The 20,197-nt window shown below is 35.7% G+C and overlaps 1 protein-coding gene, 1 long non-coding RNA gene and 1 pseudogene across 7 annotated transcripts in view; 1 reads left to right on the top strand and 2 right to left on the bottom strand.

Annotated features, from left to right (window-relative positions):
- MYO16 (myosin XVI) overlaps nucleotides 1-20,197 on the top strand; it is a 562,776-nt gene that overhangs the window by 422,152 nt on the left and 120,427 nt on the right. For all 5 annotated transcript variants that reach the window (XM_081047109.1, XM_081047110.1, XM_081047111.1 and 2 more), the window contains 2 exons: nucleotides 2,017-2,097; nucleotides 2,374-2,579. In XM_081047109.1, coding sequence (XP_080903235.1) covers nucleotides 2,017-2,097; nucleotides 2,374-2,579 — 287 coding nt within the window. The remainder of the gene's footprint in view (nucleotides 1-2,016; nucleotides 2,098-2,373; nucleotides 2,580-20,197) is intronic.
- LOC308496591 (large ribosomal subunit protein eL29-like) lies at nucleotides 12,301-12,907 on the bottom strand (annotated as a pseudogene). The gene has a single exon. The product of its transcript is annotated as a large ribosomal subunit protein eL29-like (transcript).
- Nucleotides 17,820-20,197, bottom strand: part of LOC308497049 — a 40,286-nt gene continuing 37,908 nt past the window's right edge. The window contains exon 3 of the long non-coding RNA XR_013993266.1: nucleotides 17,820-19,581. This is a non-coding gene — a long non-coding RNA (uncharacterized lncRNA). The remainder of the gene's footprint in view (nucleotides 19,582-20,197) is intronic.

Here is a 20,197-nt window from a genome sequence, read left to right as displayed (position 1 = left end):
ATAGAGTTTTAACTTATTTTGTTATTATATTACTTTTTAATGTGTGTTTGTGCCACATGAGTAGGGTGGAGCTTACAACCTCACAGGTCTAACTATTTGTGACATAGAACTCAAAATTCTGTAAAGAATTCAGTTCTTACAAACTATGATGTTTTAAGTTTAAAAATGCAGTGCCTGATTGTAGCCCAGTGTGTTTTGCTTGCTTCTACCAAAACCCTAAAAGATGAGAAATACGATTGGGAAGATATCCAGGACAATCATTTTTAGATACTCAGTTGTAGCTTGCTGGAATGCATTTTAGCTTACCAATTAAAATAAAATTATAATTAAAATCAGCTCCATTTTAGAAGAGTGGCAGTAAAGTGTGTAACATTATTAGAAATGCATGTGTGTGCACGCGTGCCTGCGCCCAATGCACACGCGCTTGTGTGTGAGTATAGCCGGTAGGCCCTAGACTTAGGGGTCCTTTGATATAGCTGTTCCAGCGCTGTATGATCACAGGAATTCAATCTCACTGAATACAAAATGGCATCTTTTACATAAAAAAGGCTAAGCATTACGCTTTGTAAGGAAAAGCGCTATCCCTGTGGGTTTCCCTGAACCTTCTGGCCCTTCCTTTCTCAATCATCCTGGAAATCAAGAGCAAGAATTCACCACACACCTCTAAACTGTAATTTTTAACCTTAATTATTAAACATTACTAGGCACAGATGCCATTAGTCTTTTCCCTAAAGGACTGCAAAGGGGAGATAGTTCACCATAGTTCTTCCACCCAGAAAGGGAAATCGAGTGTTCAATTTCAAGGGATAGGGATTTATTTATTATGATTTTTCCTTAAGTGTTCCATTTCTCACTTCTCTTCAAACTGCCCTCATCCCTGCACACCCATCCCTGTGACCGGCAGGATATGATTCTACCTGATCTTTAACTGAGCATCCCACTTGGCTTGGTGTTTGTAGGAAAAGGTTGATCTTGGACCAGTTGCTTCATTTTACAGTCCCTTGTCAGTTACAATTAATCATTTCAGTTTGACAGTTCATCTTAAAGGAAGGAAATGAGCTATTGTCATGGTAGCAAGAGCATCAAATTGACAAGCATGTGTTTTATCAGAATTTTTTCTTCTTTCAAGATCTTTTTATTTTAATATATATATATATGATTTTGGATATATATGCATATTTTATATACATTTTTATATGCATATATGTCTAAGTCTCTGTGGTTTTGTGAAATGTAATAGTTCATTAGTGGCTGACATTCCTTTTAACCCCTGGTAGAATTTAATTAAATGCCTTCTTCCCTTTAGTTCTTCACCCACTAACTTCATTTCTACTGACGTCTTCTGTCTACATTATTATTTGGTCTTTGTTACATGGGATTTTTTTTTTCTTCTAAGAGCTGTATATAGTTAATTCTTGAAGAAAACAGTCTGTTGTCATTTTTCACAGACAGGTAATTGACAAACACCTTTTAGTATTTAAAAAAATACAGAAGGAAAGGAAGGAACAGAAAACAAATGAGTAAGAAACAAATTGTAGTCAATCTTCAGAGAACAAACCAATGACTGTTATAACATCAGATCTTTGTAATATACAATAGTATCTTTTTGCGCCAGAATAAGGGATAGAGAATAAGGGATTATGATTATTCCAGAAATGTTCTATGATAAATGTGGACAATTAATAATACAACCAATAATAATAACACAGTGGGTTTACTGTACCACCAAGCAACTCTTGATCTATGTTTATTCTCAAATTAAAGTGGGAGAAGGATAGTGACAGCCATGGACTTGAAAGCTTGACAGTAATGCTTGTTATTTTACATGTAGTTGCCCTTACCCCAACTTATGGTTCTGTTCCAGAAATCATTTGTTACTGATTTTTATAGTCTGTTTTAAATCCATATCTGCCTGTCAGTGAATTTACATGGATGGGAAGGTTTTCTTTTTTCCTTCTAAATGGAACTTAGTAAACTAAATTTGCTTACCCTTTTTTCTTTTTGTTTTCATTATAGTTATTAAAAAAGAAAGGAACTTCGACATTTCTTCAAAGACTAGAACGAGGAGGTCCGGTAACCATTGCATCACAACTCAGGGTTAGTGTTGTTTTCAGATTTCAAAACTTAAATTTTGATTATATCAACTGTAGAGGGTTTACATAGAATTTTCCCCATTTTTGACCCCTGAGTACTTTCAGAAAAATCACGCACACACACACACACACACACACACACACACACACACAGTGAGTGAATGCACGATAAATTGAATAAGTCATGGATGGAAGATAAAGACTTTTATTTAAAAACTGCTTTATGTTTTTAGTCAGTGTCTTTTTTGGAGAATCAGTTTGGTTTTACTTCTCTCCTTAGAAATCTCTAACGGATATTATTGGAAAACTTCAGAAGTGCTCTCCACACTTTATTCATTGCATCAAGCCCAATAACTCAAAGCTGCCAGATACTTTTGATAATTTTTATGTGTCTGCCCAGCTACAATATATTGGGGTCCTGGAGATGGTGAAGATCATCAGATACGGATACCCTGCTCGCCTTTCCTTCTCAGATTTTCTGTTAAGGTAAATTCTGTTCTTGAAATACCGGGTCCATTGTTCAGTGTAGTATACTGATGATACTGTAGCAAAGGTCTTCTGATTTTTTTTCTGGCATTGCTTTTATTGTTTACATTCTGTCATGCGCAAACAAAATACTCTGGGAAACAATGAAATGCATTGACAAAGCTAATGTAAAAATTTACTAAACTTCGATACCTTGGAAATCATTTTCATATTCTCTTAAATTTGTGGATTTCCTTGGATTTAAAGATTTATAAAATTGTTGCATATAATGTTTACATAAAAGTTATTATTTAAAGGAAGAACACACACACACAGTTGAACAATTACCTTTGCAAAGTCATACTAGAAAAAGTGCTACATACCTCACTACTGAATATCACTATGGTCACCTTAAAAGTACATCCCTTGGGAAGCTAGGCACCAATGCCAGCACCTAGTCCAACCTTCAAAGCAATTTTGGAACGCTTTCTGGAATGGCCATCAGCGCTGCCGTCATTTTACCCTTGATGTCTTGAATGTTATCAAAATGCTTTCCTTTCAATATTCCCTTTATCTTTGGGTAAAGAAAGAAGTCATTGGGGGCCAGATCAGGTGAGTAGGGAGGGTGTTCCAATACAGTTATTTGTTTACTGGTTCAAAACTCCCTCACAGACAGTGCCGTGTGAGCTGGTGCATTGTGGTGATGCAAGAGTCATGAATTGTTGAAGAAAAGTTCAGGTCATCTCACTTTTTCACACGGCCTTTTCAGCACTTCCCAATATTGAGCTTGGTTAACTGTTTGTCCAGTTGGTACAAATTCATAATGAATAATTCCTCTGATACCAAAAAAGGTTAGTAGCATAATTGCAACAAGTTTGGGAACTTAATTGTCAGACCTCGTGTGTGTGTGTGTGTGTGTGTGTGTGTGTGTGTGTGTGTGTGTACGACTATGTTCTCCTTTATATCTATGAACAAATTTGTTTTAGATTAGGGCTTGATAAACCACTCATGGCCAAACCAGCCTACCACTTATTTTTGTAAATAAAGTTTCATTGGAACACAGGCAGTGGTGAAAATAATGAGAATGTCTGTTTTTAGGGAATCAAAAAATAAAAGGGGGTGGACAAAAGAAAACTAGGAAATATCTATTAATTCTACACAAAAAAGAAATTTTAAAATAATTTTGATATAAAGTCGTACTATCGATATTATAAGAGTAAAAACTAGCATTGATGGTTTAAAACTAACTGTTCAACTATATCATGGAAAATCTTTTTGAGAAACCATTTATTTAAGAGATTTCTTTAAAAAGATTTTTGTTGATCAGAGGTTCAATTTGAGCCACCAGTATGAAGTAGCTGCTAAACTAAAATAAACCAAACTTAAAAACTTAAATCAGTAAGTTGTAAATATTTAGTTCAGAACAAAGGGCATAATATTTCTGACCAAAATTCTGTGTTCAATTTTTTGTAACACTTGTTTTTCCAGAAGAAAGAAGTAGCATTTCTTCATTGTGCATCCTGGTAAATTTCACAAAAGGCACAAAGAAGCAAATAAAAATCACAGGAGTTTTCTTGAGCCATCCAGTTTTAAAAAACTGGTGGAATATTTTTAGAAGAGAGAAGATAAAATCAGCCACATGTCATAATAAATTATTTGAGGAAAGAATAAGTTTAACCTGCAGAATATGTATTTCAAATAGAAACATATTTGTTTTAAAAGTTAAAAGATGCTTATGAATGAACTAATAAACACAGATTGTCTCCTATTTATAGGGAAGAATTGCAACATATTTCCCATACATAATAGTTGGGGCATTAAAAATCCCCCCTCACACTCATTTAAGTCAAATAGTCTTTGGATTAATGAGTTTAAAATGTGCCCCTATGCAAGTTTAAAATAATAGATTCCCAAATTCATCACAGACCTACTGAATGACAATCAATAGGGAGTGAGATCCAAGGACTCTTGGTTTGTCTTGTGGTGAGGGGTAAGGTGACATTACCTGCTGGTCTCAGGGTCCAAGACTTTAATAAATTGTGCAATCATCAGTAGTAACTCCCTTCCCAAGCAGGCATTGCTGAGAACAGTGGTTCCCTAACATTATTGGCCATCAGAATCACTATAGGCTTGTTAAAATACAGATTCCAGGGCAGCACGCCCAGTTTCCAACTCAGTAGGTCTAGGTGAGGCCAATGAATTAGCATCTCTAGTGAGTTCCCAGGTGATGTTGACATTGATGGTATGTGGAGGACCCTTTGAGAATGACTGGCCTAAAATACCTAGTCACTTGGGTACAATGTCTTTGTTTTGTTTTGTTTTTCTCCTAAGGGTTGAGATTATGTGAATGTCTTAATAATCAAAGTGAATTTGTTGAGAAAGCAAAATAGTTATTTTTTTAATGAATTACTGAATTGAAATATGCAAATTTGTTGAGATTCCCAAGTGATCTGTATGCATTTGGAATTTGAGAAGCACTGTTAATGAATTCTTATATTGGATATGAAATAGTATTAATCTCACTCTGTGAATAATACTTTAAAGTGTATTTAAAGCATTTTCTTCTACTTCTTTATTTTGTTAGAGTGTCCTAGAATCATGAAATCACAGAGGCTTTTCATTAAAAGCTCCCTTAATATTTCACAACAATAATCTTTGGTAGCTGAATGAATTTTCCTGACCACTCCTCCAACAAGCAGTTATTTTAATTGCCCTATTCCCCCAGAAAAGGGTAGTGTGTGTGTGTGTGTGTGTGTGTGTGTGTGTGTGTGTAATATTATATATTATAATGATTAGAAAATTTTTATTACCTTTTAATTTTACTTATTGTATTTTGACATATCTACTCTACCAGGACTTATCCCTGTTAAAATAGTATATGCAATTAGCGTATTTTAAAATTAAGTACAATTTTTCATATGTGTACTGTGACTTTTGCTGTACTATGACTTCTAGGAATGGACCATCTCTTATTCAGTCACAATTCCTGTGCATTGTAGGTGTTCAATCAGTGTTTTCAGAATGAACCTGGCATTGGATATTAATAGTTATTCAATTTAATGTTTTTTGCATAACAGAGATCAGAGCCATATTTTATTAGTTTAAAAGAGTAGTGAGGATGGGAAACGATACTTTTTTGGTAAATTTTTGCATTTTGCCAGCCCCTTATTTAAAGGAAATGTGATTTATATTTATCATTCTTATTTACAATGACATATCAGTAGAAATGGAATCATTAATTTATTTCAACGGAAATTTGTCACCGTCTCTCTTAAATGAAGGACACCAGTCTGGAATATTATCACAAAAAAATCCATAGAGACATCATCCGTTTCTATAGAACTTGAATAAAACATAATCTACATGCTGTTACATCAAGAAATAACAATTTCATATTTATTCAGTAAGCTCATCAGAACTTTGAAATGCCCCCAGGAAATCAAGCATCATTATATAAACAAAGCCTAGAGGTGCAATTTAATAGAAATTTTTGGTTGCCAAAATATCAGATAACAGAATGTATTGTTCCTATCTAGAATGTTTATTTTCTATCCATAGCACCTTGTCTCAACTGTTAGAGAAGAAAATCCTGTCAAAACAGATGACTTGGTTTAGTGTACAAAAAGGAATGCAGTTTCAAAAAAAAAAAAAAAAACTGGACAAGTAGGAAAAAGATCCAGTTTTGAAGCAAGCACTTACTTATTTGAACAGCATTAGCCTTTATTGTTTCTGAAATCCAACATGATGATAAATGTGGATAATGGACATTGCCGTGGAATCTGTAGGTGGACGTGATAATATTGCAAATTTGCTCCCTGGTACCCTGGCTTTAATAACTGTTCATCATTCTGAGTCTTCCTAATTGAAGCTAGAGAATTGTGTTAGTTGAGAGGATCCTATTTTGATTAAGTGTAGAAGTATGCTGGTCGAATATTTTTCTAACCAGTGTCAGTAGTTTCCAAGTGGGATGATAAAGATGTAAGGTTGTCTCTCAAGGCAAGAGACTTCACAAGTTTGGATATATGAAGAAGAAGGAAAGGAACTGCAGAACTAAATTATTATGTAAAAATCATATACATCATAGGAGTACCTATTGCTGTGGACTGAATTATGCCCCACCCCCATTCATATGTTGAAGCCCTAACCCCCAATTGATTGTATTAGGAAACAGGGCCTATAAGGAGGTGATTAATGTTAAATGGGGTAATAAAAGCGGGGTCCTGATCCAATAAGATTAGTGTCCTTATAATAAGAGACACCACAGAATTCATTCCCTCTCTCCCCTATGTGACGACACAGTGAAATGGCGGCTGTTTGCAAGCTGGGCAGAGTCCTCTGTAGGCATTAAATTGCCAGCACCGTGATCTTGGACTTCCCACCCTCCAAAACTGTGAGAAAATAAATTTCTGTTGTTTAAGCCATCCACGCTATGGTGTTTTGTTATGGCAGCCCGAGCTGGCTAAGGTACCTGAGTTTGTAGGTATCTGTTTATATGGTGTCAATAGATAGCAAAGCTGGACAAGTTACATTGTGAAGTTTTGGGTACTTTCTTCGTGTTATTTGATACTTTTGTGCTAATAGAAGGAAATATAATTTACCTGCACATGTCCTGTCGTTTCAAAAAACTCTGTGGCTTTGTTCATGCAATCATATCATCCTTTCTACCTTTTTCTCCAGTTACTCCATGACACTTACTTGATATTCAAGATTCACTCAGGCATTCTCTCCTTTGGGAAATCTTTTCTAAAATCCCTGATTAAATTATGTGTATTCTCTAAGCTTCAAAAAGGTCCTTGCGTAACACACGTATCATATGCACATTAGATCACACTGGAAACATCTATTTATGTTCCAGTCTCAACCACTAGACCAGAGGTTAACAAACTACAGTCCACAGGCCTTCTCTGGCCTGCCATCTACTTTCATATAACTTGAGAGCTAGAAATGTTTTTTGTTTTGTTTTGTTTTCTTTTAATTTTTAATTTGCCACATTTTAAATGGTTATATGCATAGCTACATAATATCCTTTCCTCTTGGTGTACAATGCCTAAAATATTTTCTCTCTGGGCCTTTACAGAAAAATAGCAATCCCTGCACCAGACCATAGCCTCTTTGGATGAGTGATATCCTCATTTTGAATGTCTGGCCTCTAGCAGAATGTCAGTCACCCATAATACTTCTGGGTCCAATCTCTGTGAAACTGAACGGAAAAGATCTGATCTACCCTTCCTTCTAAATAACTTTCTCTAAAGTTGGCCTAATGCCCACGTTTGTGGGATTTTTCTGATGGCATTGTAAAGACAACTCTCACCAGTGTATTCTGTAGAACAAAAAATCCCAAGTCAGTGGCTTGCAACAGCCAAGGTTTATTTCTCTCTTACGTTACATTTGACTGTGGTTTAGAGCTAGCATGAATAAGCTCAAATCAGCTCTGTTCTGTGTCTCTGTTTCATAGTGGGCTTCAGGGTGAAAAGATAGCACACATCTAGGACATGACCTTCCTATGAAAGAGGGAAAAGAGAAATAGCTGGATGGCTGTTACAACTCCTACTGAGTTGTAGTATATAGCACTCTGTTATATCCCATTGGTTACTTGTCCAAGGCCAATATCAATAGGGTGGAGTCGTGTCCCAATCAAGTACTACAAAATACGCATATGTAACAGAGTGGGAATGCATACATTTCTGGCTTTCTTATCTGTTGTTGTGAGTCAGACCACCCCAAAACTTAGTGGCATATAACAGCCATTTATTATTTTTCCTAGTTCTGTGGGTTAACTTGACGTAGTTGGGCAGTTCTTGCATAGGGTCTTTGTAACAGTTACAGCCATATAGCAGAAGAGGTTGATGTTAGCTGAAGGCTCAGCTGGGCTGGATGTGCAAGATGGCTTCTTCACTTATGTGTCTGGTGCCTCATTGTTCCCCCATATGGCTTCTCTCTCCAGCAGAAGAGCCTGGACTTCTTAAATGGCAGCTTACAGTTCCGAGGAGACAGAAAGGAAACTTGCAGTCCTCTTAAAGGCTGGGCCTTGAACTAGCACAGCCTCACTGGCCCATGTACTCTATTGGTCAAAACAGTTGCAGACCAGCCCAGATCTATTCAAAGGGAAGGAAGCAATTGAGACAAGCTACCATATCCTCTTAGAGGAAGAACATACAAGTAATTGGGAACCATAAAAACTTTTCCATTCCTGAACTTATGAATTGCTATTATTTTCATGACTCCCCAGTAAGTATATGTGAGTTTGATGTGTTGAATGATATAATAGCATCATATATGTTTTCCAAATTACAGAATTGTGAGAAAGAATCATGTGAGTCAATGCTGAAGAAATGGTTTTGAGAAGTCCCTAAAGGTATGGTACCATGCCTTGCATCTTGTGTGGCACCATACCATCCTTTTCCAAAACTTTGTTTAGTATCCTGTATGATTGTGACATTATAATCAATATAGCTTTTCAATGGTGATCTGTGCCAGATTTTAGTGATGTGTATCTCTACTCTTCTCTGAATTTTCATCCTTTTCCATATTTAAGAGGGAAATCATTTGGAATCTAACTCTGAATCTTGGGTGGCAAGCTTTTAAGTGTCGTGCCCATCATTCATCTACAGGCTTATTTATGGTTGGAAGGGGAAAGTAGGACAACATCACTCCAGGGAGAGGTTGACCCTTTAATGAGGTGACCTTATTTGGAAAAGACAGAAGGACTTGTCCAGTAAAAGCACCACAAGGATGGCTATTATGCTTGGCATGGTGAGGGAGCATGATCTGTGTTTTCAGATTGTTACTGGATGAGATCCCTGTTAGAAATAGTCTGAATCATTTAGCTTGTTTCAATGACACAGTTGTTGCTGAAAGGTCAAGCTGTGAAAGAACACAGCTATGATTAAATTGGGTGTGGGGAGAGGGACGAAAGAAGACACACTTCAGTTTATTGGATTAAACTAATGGGCAGTAGCTGCCCAATGAAGCAGAATCATCAGTTACAGATATGGGTTGGAATCTTCTAAAAGTTTTCCTTGTTACATGGAAGTGATGCCAGTTACCGTCAATACAGCTTTAATAGAAATGTGAATTAATAAATTCAGGAGCTTTTAAATATTCTAAGAGCTTTAATTGGCAAAGAATAAATTTGCTTCAGTGTAATTTTGCCAAATCTAACTGTATTCTTTCTGCTAAAAACCTTATGCAGGATTGGTTGATTGTCTAAGATTTTAATGACTTTTAGGAGGAAAAAGAACTTGTTACTTTCCAGTGGGATATAAAATAGGAGCGAGAGGTATAAGTAATAGATTCCAGAGGTCATTTCAACTTCAACATAATTAAGCATATCTTTAAAGAGAATTTGTTACACTGATCAGTGGATTATGAATCATAAATTTCCCCCCACCATCATCTACTCTGGGGATCTGCAAACTTTTCCTGTAAAGGGCCAGGTAGTAACTATTGTAGACTTACAGGCCATGAGGTCTCTGATGCAACTACAACTCTACCTTGTGGCAGAAAGCAGCCATAAACAGTATATAAGTGAATGGGTGAGCCAGTGTTCAGATAAACTTTATTGACATAAACAGAAGGTGGGTGGTTTTAATCCAAGGGCAGCTAATTCTTTATCTGGTCCCATTCACCCCTTTCTGATAGAATCAGGAAAACAAATTTTATAGCAAAAAGGACAGATGATGAAAGTTGACTTTGATGTTTGTTTTTATACTTCATAATCTTTAGATCCTAATTTTTACTCTAATCAGCTATATGATCGCCCATAACAGCATCCATTCTTTCATTCATCATTCATTTCTTTGTTATTCATTCACTCTTCTTTTATACAAGCCTTTTACTGACTTACATGGTCATTATGACTTGGGAAGCAGCAGTAGCATCACGGGCATCACCACTGGGTCTCACTGTGATGTCAAACCCTAAATCTACTCTTTGTACTCATCATTCTGTTCCTCATAATAACCTTTTCAGGTAACTTTCTCATTATACAGATATTCATTGTTATGTAATTAATAATTACCAGGGCTTTTATTTAAATTTGCTTTAAATAATATGTATCAGCACTGACCAGGCACTGAGCACTGAACTGAACTCTTCACAAGCATTATCTCATTAAATCCTGATAACACTCCCATGAGTTGTATCATTCCTGTGTTATAGTTGGGAAACTGAGATTCCCAAGGAGTTAGGGACTGGTCCAAAGTCTCATGCCTCATCCCTGAGAGTGTTTTAACCCCTCTACAGTGCAATAGTTGTATTGATATTGGCCCCATTCCAAAGTAGTTGCGCTTTTTACTTTTTCTACTATGATCGTCAGTCTCTTTGTGCCTGATTGTCATGAGCATCCACGGGCCATAGGACAGGAATGCCAGGAGAGCAGTGACAATAATGGGGAAAAGAAATCCATGGAGATTTCTAAAATTCAGTGCTGGGTCCTTCACTCTGGATTATCTTTGTTCTGTTTCCTAAAAAAACAATCCAAATAATTTTGTTGAGTTTCATGGATTGCAGATTATTCTCATATGCACCAGCTATCTTGCCAATTTAGACAGTGCATCTGGGTGATACAGAATGTAGATGGATCAGTCATAACTTCTGACAAATTAGCTCAAGCAAGAGTTAGAAGAGTGATTCTTGAAAATGGAGAACTGCATATTTTTATTTAAAATAATGTAAAAATGCAAGCAGAAAGGCTTTAGTAACTTTCTAACCACCTTGGCAATAATACCCAAAACTGACCAGTCTGAATGGCTTAAAATGACTATATAACCCCACTTGAGTTAGCATTCAGTATAAAACAAATGAAATCAGGGTGATTATTGCTATTATAGAAAGATGGACCAGAAGCTATTTTCAGTATGAATTCAAAATGCTTTGTAATTTTAATACAATTTTGAGACTAAATTTAAAAATTCAGTCCCAGAATCCCAAATCTTATTATTTAATATTTGATTTATCTGTGCTTCCCCACTTTCCTGCAGTAATGTAGCTTAATATTTTTAATGATAAGTTATATCAGGCAAAGCGATCACAAAATGACCTTGCTTTCAGCACCAAACTAGTTTTAAATAATTACTTTTAAGTTGCTTGTTTCATTACTTATAAGTCATTTAATTCTGTTTATAAAACAACAGTGTTATTTAATGTGACTATTAGTAGGTGATAATTTTCATTCATTATATCTGAATGGTCTTAATAATTTAGGAGTATACAAAGAACCTCAGGTCATCACTGGGATCTTTGAGGGGACCTAATCAATATCATCTTATTCCTTATCCAATCTTTAACCAAATTGAGAAAACAAAAAAGTAAGGCAAAGGAGAGATCAAAATAAAACCTTTCCTGCACATAGGAAGGACATTGCTTGGTGAAAGACACAAAAGTGCCTTCTAGCAGCACCCCAGAATTAGGTAGATTTACCTCCCAGTTACAGACAACCTGGACACAGGTTTATCCCCAATGAAGGAGGCTGTTCAGGTAAGGCTTGGAGCTTGGAGAACCTGAGGAAAAGTTTCTTTGCAAGCAGTTTGTTCACAAACAGATGGGAATGCTCTAGGTTTCATTCTCACCAAAATTACCAATGAGATTAGTCTGTCACTTCACCTTCCCTTGTGAAGTGTAAAGGATTAGAGTGGCGCAGAGGGTCACCCTACCTCCATCTCTAAGGAAACATAAGAAAAGAAGAGGAAGTTTCCTTAGCTAACCCTCTGTAGTGTTTTTGTTTGTTTGTTTGTTGGTTTGTTCATCTGATAGATCCTGCCTCAGGTTTATTTGTACAAATAGCACAGGAGGTCCCCAGCCCCGTGCAGACAGCAGCCCAGGGGTCACACCGGTTCTTCCAGCTGCGTGTCAGCAGAGGCCTGTGCTCTGGGGCCTTCATGGGGGCCTGGGCACCTTTGGGAGCCAGAGCCTGAGCCTGAGCTGGAGGCGGAGATGCAGTGGCAGCTGCACATGGGTCCTTGGTTTGAGCCTTGGCCTTGGCCTTGGCCTTTGGCCTCCAGAGCCTGAGCGTTGCATGTGGCAAGAGCACGTTTCTCAAGCTTGGGGTGAGTGATGTAGGCAAGCCGATTGAGCATGTGGCTGCCTCCCTGTGGGATCTTGGACTTGACCTCCTCGGGCTTTAGGAGGGCCTGGATAGCCTAAGCTTCTGCACTCATGGCCCTGGCGAAGTTCACCTGCCTCTCCTTCAGGCCCTTCTTGCTGTGCTTCTTGGCAAACTGCATGTTCCTCAGGAACTCGGGGTCCACTCCCTGAAGAGAGTCATATCTTTGTGATCGGGGCTTCTTGATGCCGTTTCTCTGCCATTTTCAGGACTGGTTGTGTGTGGTGTGGTTCTTGGACTTGGCCATGTCTGCACGGAAGCCCGCGGTGCCTCTGCAGTGTTTTGTGTTCTGGAACCACTGGAGTCATCCAGTGAGCCTGTACATAACTAGGTGTGTGGTTATACCCCTGAGGGGTAACTCTGGTCTCAGAACATTCTTTCTCTCATCCTCATGAGCACCCCACTGCTTCTCTGTGTGTCCCTCTGACCACTGATAAGCAACACAGATGTTGCACCCAAAGATTCTGAAGTGGGTCAGCAATGAATTGCTTTAACTGATCCCAAGGCCACTCTGTATTCAAGGTGGTGAATACATTTTATTTCCCATCCCAAACCCTGTCCGCATACATTGGCTAATAGAGTCCATCAGGTATTCTGCAATCAGAATGAACAAAAATATTAAAATAAAAGAACAACTTAAATAGCAAAATCACAGTAGCTTAGATATTCCCCAAATTTGACTATAAATCTTCTTACGTTTTTTAAGTTCCCAGTGAGAAATGAAAGTTCAAAGATTAAAACGTCTTATAAATTAAAGTCCAGAGATATTCCCTTCCAAAGGAATTAAAATCCCAAATCTGATTATCTTGTCTTGTTGAGTTAAATGCACAGATTTCCATATGCATATGTGAAATTATTACCCCTGAATCATCTTTTCATTTTCTTACTTGGTTCGGTCTTAGGTAAAGAGGTCCCAGAAATCTTGGTTGAGCTGGACCCTTCGGTGTAACAGTCTGAGCAGGAATGAATTATATTAGCCTCTTTGGGCTGCCATAACAAAGTGCCAGAGCCTGGGGCCTTAAACAACAGACATTTATTTTCTCACAGTTCTGGAGACTGGAAGTCCAAGATCAAGGTGCCATTAGGGTTGATGTCTGGTAAGAACTCACCCCTTGCATTGCTCTCCACCTTCTTACTGTGTGTTCCCATAACGTTTCCTTGGTGCGTGCATGCAAAGTGAGTGAGACTAGAGCAAGAGTGAGAATGAAAGACACAGACACAGAGCATTCTCTGGTCCCTCTTAAAGGGACACTAATCCTTTTGAATTAGGGCTCCACTCTTTGGACCTCATTTAACCTTAATCACCTTCTTTAACCTTAATTACCTTCTTAAGGGCTCTTTCCAAATGAAGTCACATTGGGGATTAGGACTTTCAACATATGAATTTTGTGTGGGGACACACATATTTTGTCCACAGTAGTCATCTTGATGGATGTGGCTGATTCAGGCCTCTTGGGCTGTGTTACCTCAGTGTCAAGTCTCATCATCTTCACTTGAGAATCCATTGAGTAAATCGGTGACATGAGGTTATTTAAGCACTAACTTCATACACACTAAACTTAAGACTATACCCCTAGTCTCTAGAGAAGTATACTATAGACAGAATTACTCTATAATGTAATATTTTATGTTACTGAAGACAAGGGTGACCATATAATATATTGACCAAACCAGGACATGTTTTATAGTGAAATGGGGCACTAGGAATAATTTTGACAGGAAATCAGGCATAAACTGGTACTGTCCCTGGCAAGCTAGGTCATTGGTCACCGCCAGCTCTCTTTACCCTGCACATATCTTCTTGTGCAACTCATCTCATTTCTACTAGGATTCTTTAACCTCTTTAGCCATTTCCAGTAGACTCTAAGGTCTGTTAAGGAAGAACTTCTGTATGCACATAATAGGTGGCCAACAAATATTTGTTGAATGACGTAGACATGAATGAATAATGTTTTAGTTTTATATAGTTTTACAGTTGAGCTATAAATTTTGTGTCCAATATAATAGCATTCATTGATATCCTATATGGCATGCATTAGTGGGCCAAAATAGTTGTTGTCATTATCTAACCAGCATACAATTTTTAGTTTCATGATGCCTAAATATTTTAAGGTAGCCATCTAGACTTTAGTGTAAGATAATGATCCTAGTCTTGCCGTTTTGTCACAGTTTAAAATATTCTCACTTCCCAAAAAGCACTGAGTCATTCTCTGAAATTTCTAGCCATGTCATAACTATACAACGATGCATAGATTTGTACTCCTTCATTTATTAAAATGGCATCATTTGATATTTCTTTCTTTGTTCTTTGAAATGCTTTAACTAAAAGCACCTTCTGTGATATGGCAAAGGCTGAGGATGATTTATGTAGTAGGAATATTTTTAGCAATAAAAACACCAAATCACAATAAACACTATATTGATCTGTGTTTAGGAGAGAAGCTATTTTTTAACTAAGGGTAATTTACAGTTAGAGCTGACATACTGTACAGTATTTTATAATATACTCACTTGAATCCTCTACCACAACTACATAATTGTAAGACCATATTACTTAAACTTGAAAACTTACTTTTGTAACAATTTAATAAGTAAATATTTAGATTATATAAAGCTGTCTATTTTTAGCAGAATTCAATTTTGGAATGAAAGTAATTTATTATTAGTAAATCCATAGCTTTAAAAAAAATCCATAGTTTTAAAACATGATGACAGCATATTTTTAAACTTTAAATTAATATTCTCACAAATTTCTCTCCATTTGTGACAAAAAAAAACCAACATATTTTTGTACCAGATCTCAGCTACTTTCTCCACAGCTGTCAAAAATGGAATAACTTATATTAGGAAGGAACTTTTAATACATTCAAAACAAAGAAATTTTCAGAAAGTTGAATTATATAGAATGACCTAAAAATTATCAATGCACATAGTGAGGGACTGAAGAAGAAAATACTTTAATAAAAGTGATTTCAGCAATCTCAACAACTGACAGATGGTTAGAAATAGGGGCAATGTGACATTTTGCTAGCTCTGATCATCATAACACTAAAACTCAGAATCCCATTCCAAATACAACATTCATCAAAGTCATGTCCTCCCTTTTTCTGAAGGAACCTCCTTGAGGTCTCTGTGAAGCTAAGAAATGGAAGTAATTATTTATATATTAGATTTAATCAAGCAATGATTATTTAACAAGATAGTAAAACAAGAAAGTTACAGCTATACATTTTCCATTCGAGATGACCTACACATCATTGTAAGGTTGACTTATATAGAATTTTCAGGAAGAGATGTTTTAGAAGGAGTCATTATGTAGGCTTTTACAAAATCTGGCTCTGTCCCAATGAAAGGTGTATTTGGAGCAGATAAAGCTACAGGATAATCCATTTTCTATGCCCAGTACACCACATTGTCAAGACCAACAATGATGCCATAATCATCTCCCCATACTTGAATTTAACAGTTCAGTGCTGTTTAATTAGATACTTTTATATGCTGACTTCTGATTCTTAGTTGTGTTATGATCTCTACTCCAAGTAAAGCATGGTATGCTTTAATGTACCTTAGAAATATAATATCAAAGGTGTCTTTTCCCATTCCAGCTCTTTATTATTGGAATAGAAAAGATCTTTATTGGGATAAAGAGTTTGCCTTCTTACTATATCATAATATCTACTCACAATCATATCTAGATGCAATCTTAGTGGTATATGCCAGTCTCTTATTTTAGACTGTGCTCCCAGCACCTAACACAGGGCCTGTGTTAGGTTGGTGCCCAATAATTAAGTTGTTGTTCTTGAAATAATTGATAAAAATTCAAATTATCACCCAGTGTCTTCCAGGGAATGCTCTTCTCCTTATGCCTTTGCTAATGTTCATAAAATCTGTGTCAGTAAACACACACATACACATACACATATACACACACACGTATTCTTCAGACCAAATTCTTTAAATGAGTGCCTCTCAAACATGGCAGATCAGTAGACTCACTAAGGTTTTATCTGTTTTTTTCTTTTGTTTTTTCAATTTTGGGTGGCTAGATGGAGTTCGGGGCAGTAGATAAGGTTGCCAGATAAGATACAAGATATCCAGTTAAATTTAAATTTTAGGTAAACAACAAATATTGAGGATTGACAAAAATGATTACCTCTTAAGTATCCATAACATTTCTGGAATCACAATTTTAAGCATTCTCCTCTCTTCCCTTTCCTTTCCCTCTTTCCTTTACTCTCACCTTCTTTCTTCTCTTTCTTCCACAAAATTTTATGGATTATCTACTATGTACAAGGAATTCTTAGAAACACTAGTTAATTGAGTGCTTTTCCAATTCTTTTAGACTAGGGTATTCAAATTTATTATTTTTATAAGTTTCCATTTTGTTTTGTTTTGTTTATTTTACATTAAGGATTGCCAAATGTTAAGAGTATCGGGTAAAGTAATGGAACGTCTTTATATCATACTACGGAGTCTGAATTTGGTGATCTGTACTCAAAAACACTAAGAAAAAAATGAAATTATTTTATTTAGTGTACGTTTTAATCTCTGTCCTGTTATTCAGAGATAAAGGGTATCTATTTATTCCTAGGAAAAATATAGAAATACATATTTTCAGATACAGCTCCATGTTTTTATATCCTTTTAACCAATATATAACTGTAGGCATATATAGAAACGTGGCAATTTAGGATGTGAATTGACCATTAGGATACTAACTAAACTATGTATTATGATCAAATTTCACTGGAAAGGCTACAAACATAATCACCAAATAATAGATGTTTTTATTTCTACCCTTCAGTATATCCTATTGAGAATAATTCTTACCCATTAAATATATTCATAATTGTAACATCAAAAATGTAACACGGCAAATACAAATGACTAATGCTTAATAGTTTTTTGCTGTCGATGGGATACTGTCAAAACATACATTATGTACTCTTATTTTCTAGCAGTTATGTGAGCTATGTGTAATTCCCATCAAAATCTGAAACTCACTTCATGTGACTCCATCTTCCCAGCTTTTTTCCACCAAGAGAAGATACTGCTCTGGTGTTTACTTAACATGCAAACTAAACATCAGAAGGAGTGAGAATTTGGGTTTCTATTATAGGCATGCAGGACAGATTTTTTGGAGTCTCTGAATTACTTTTGTGAATATAAATTTATTTCTAAAGTCTTTTAACAGTTTTAATAAAATATAATTGGCATGCAATAAACTGCACCTGTTTTTTGGTTTTAAAAAAATGACAAGTTTTTAACATAAATGTACATCCTAAAAACCATTCCACAAATCAAGATGGTGACCATACCCATCATCCCAAAAAGATTCCTCATGCCCTTTTAGAGTTTCCCCTTCTTACCCGTCCCTACTTCCTTATCCCCAAACAAGCATTGATATGCTTTTGTTTACTATAAGTCAGTTTCATTTTCTGTAATACCTTATAAATGGAATCATAAAGGAGACTTTTTGGTCTGGCTTCTTTCATTCAACATAGTAATTTTGACATCACCCATACAGTTGTGTATCAATAGTTCATTGACTATTATTATTCCTTTTATATATTTACTCACCTGTTGACAGGTATTTGGGTTGTTCCCAGTGTTTGGTAATTACAAGTAGAGAACCACTGTGAACACTCTACAAGCCTTTATGTGGATGGATATGTTTTCATTTGAGGGGTGGAGAAGTATAAATGAAGAGAGGAATGGCTGAGACATATGACTAAGGCATATTTAACTTTTTTAAAAACTGCCAAACTGTTTTTCAAAATGATCATACCAATTTGTATTCCCTCCAACAGGATATGGGAGTTTCAGTTGCTTTATCTCCAACACTTAGTTTAATCAGCCTTTTTCATTTTCAACATTTTAATGGATATGTGCTAATACATTATTGTGATTTTATTTTGCATTTCTCTAATGCCTAATGATATTGAGCATCTTTCCATGAGCTCATTTGCTATTCATATGTCTTTGTTGTTGAATTTTATATTCAAATATCTTGCCTAAGTTTTCATTGGGTTGATTGTTTTTTAGAGTTCTTTATAGTTTCTGAAGACATGTGTATTAGATATTTGATTTGCAAACATTTTCACCAAAACTGTGTGCTGACTTCTATATTGTAGAAAAGATTGTGTACAATTTCTATTAATTCTTCCTTAAATATTTGTAGAATTTGCTAGTGACACCATTTGGGTATGAAGATTTCTTATTTGGAGGGATTTTAAGTATGAATTCAATTTCTTTAATAGTTTAGAGGTATTCTTGTAGCCTATGTCATCTTGGTTGTAGTTTAGTAATTTGTGGGTTTTGAGGTATTGGTCTATTTTATCTAAGTTGACAAATTTATCTATGTAGAGTTGTTTGTAGTATTCCATTATTATCCTTTTAATATCTGTAAGGTCACTGATTATATCCTCTTTTTTGCTCCTGATACTGTTAATTGTGTCTTCTGTATTTTCTTTTCTTACCAGTCTTACTAGACTTTTATTAATTATGTTTATTTATTCAGAGAAAGAACCAGCTTTTGATTTCGATTACCTCTGTTGTTTTTGTTTTTGTTTTTGTTTTAACTTATAGAGATTGACATTTTACAATGTTAATTTTTTCTGCCCAAGAACATAGTATATATCAATTTGCTCAAATGTACGTATTTACATTTCAGGAACTTAAAAAATTTTCCTCTTATGGTTCTTGACTTTTCCCTTAAGTTTATGTAAAAGAAAGTTTGATATTTAGAGTATTCCATTTTCTTCAGCTTACTTTTTCCATTCCCATATTCCGGTTCAGGCCTTTTTCTATCTGACTTATTTTGCTTAGAATGATAATCTCAAGATCCATCCATGTTGTCACAATGGCAGTATTTCATCTTTTCTTATGGCCAAGTAATAGTCCACTGTGTATATTATAAACCTGAAAGCAACAAAGAAACAAGAAAAACAAATAAAGAAACAAAACCTCATAGACACAGACAACAGTTCAGCAGTTACCAGAGGGTAAGGGGTGGTAGAAGAGGGAAAAGGAGGTCAAATATATGATGATGGAAGGAGAACTGATTCTGGGTGGTGAACACACAATGCAATATAGAGATGATTATAGAAATGTACACTTGAAACCTATAATTTCCAATGTCATCTTAATAAATTTAATTGCTAGCTAGATAAATAAATATTTTTTCATAGATTTTGAACATTTCTTGTTCAGTTTATATCTAAATATTTTAAGTTTTGCTATTATTAAAGGAGACTGGATTAATAGATTGTTCAAATCAATTTAATTGATTTCCACTCTTACCTTTATTATTTCTTTTGTTCTGCTTGATTTAGGATTCTTTATCTCTTCTTTTTCCAGTCTTAGTGTGGAAGTTCAGATTAGAGTAAGGAAAGCTTTCTTGCTTTCTTTTTTTTTTTTTTTTGAATTAGTAAAAGTTTTTAATGGGTCCTTATATATATATTTTTTTATTTCTGTAATTGTTTTATTTCCCTCTAATAACTGCGTAGGAATAGGTTTGTTTCCCCCAGTGAATAGC

Source organism: Rhinolophus hipposideros, assembly GCF_964194185.1.
Source record: "Rhinolophus hipposideros genome assembly, chromosome: 4".
NCBI classification, from domain to species: Eukaryota; Metazoa; Chordata; class Mammalia; order Chiroptera; family Rhinolophidae; genus Rhinolophus; species Rhinolophus hipposideros.
Note: the sequence above shows the minus strand (reverse complement) of the source record. Positions and strands in the feature narration are given on the sequence as shown.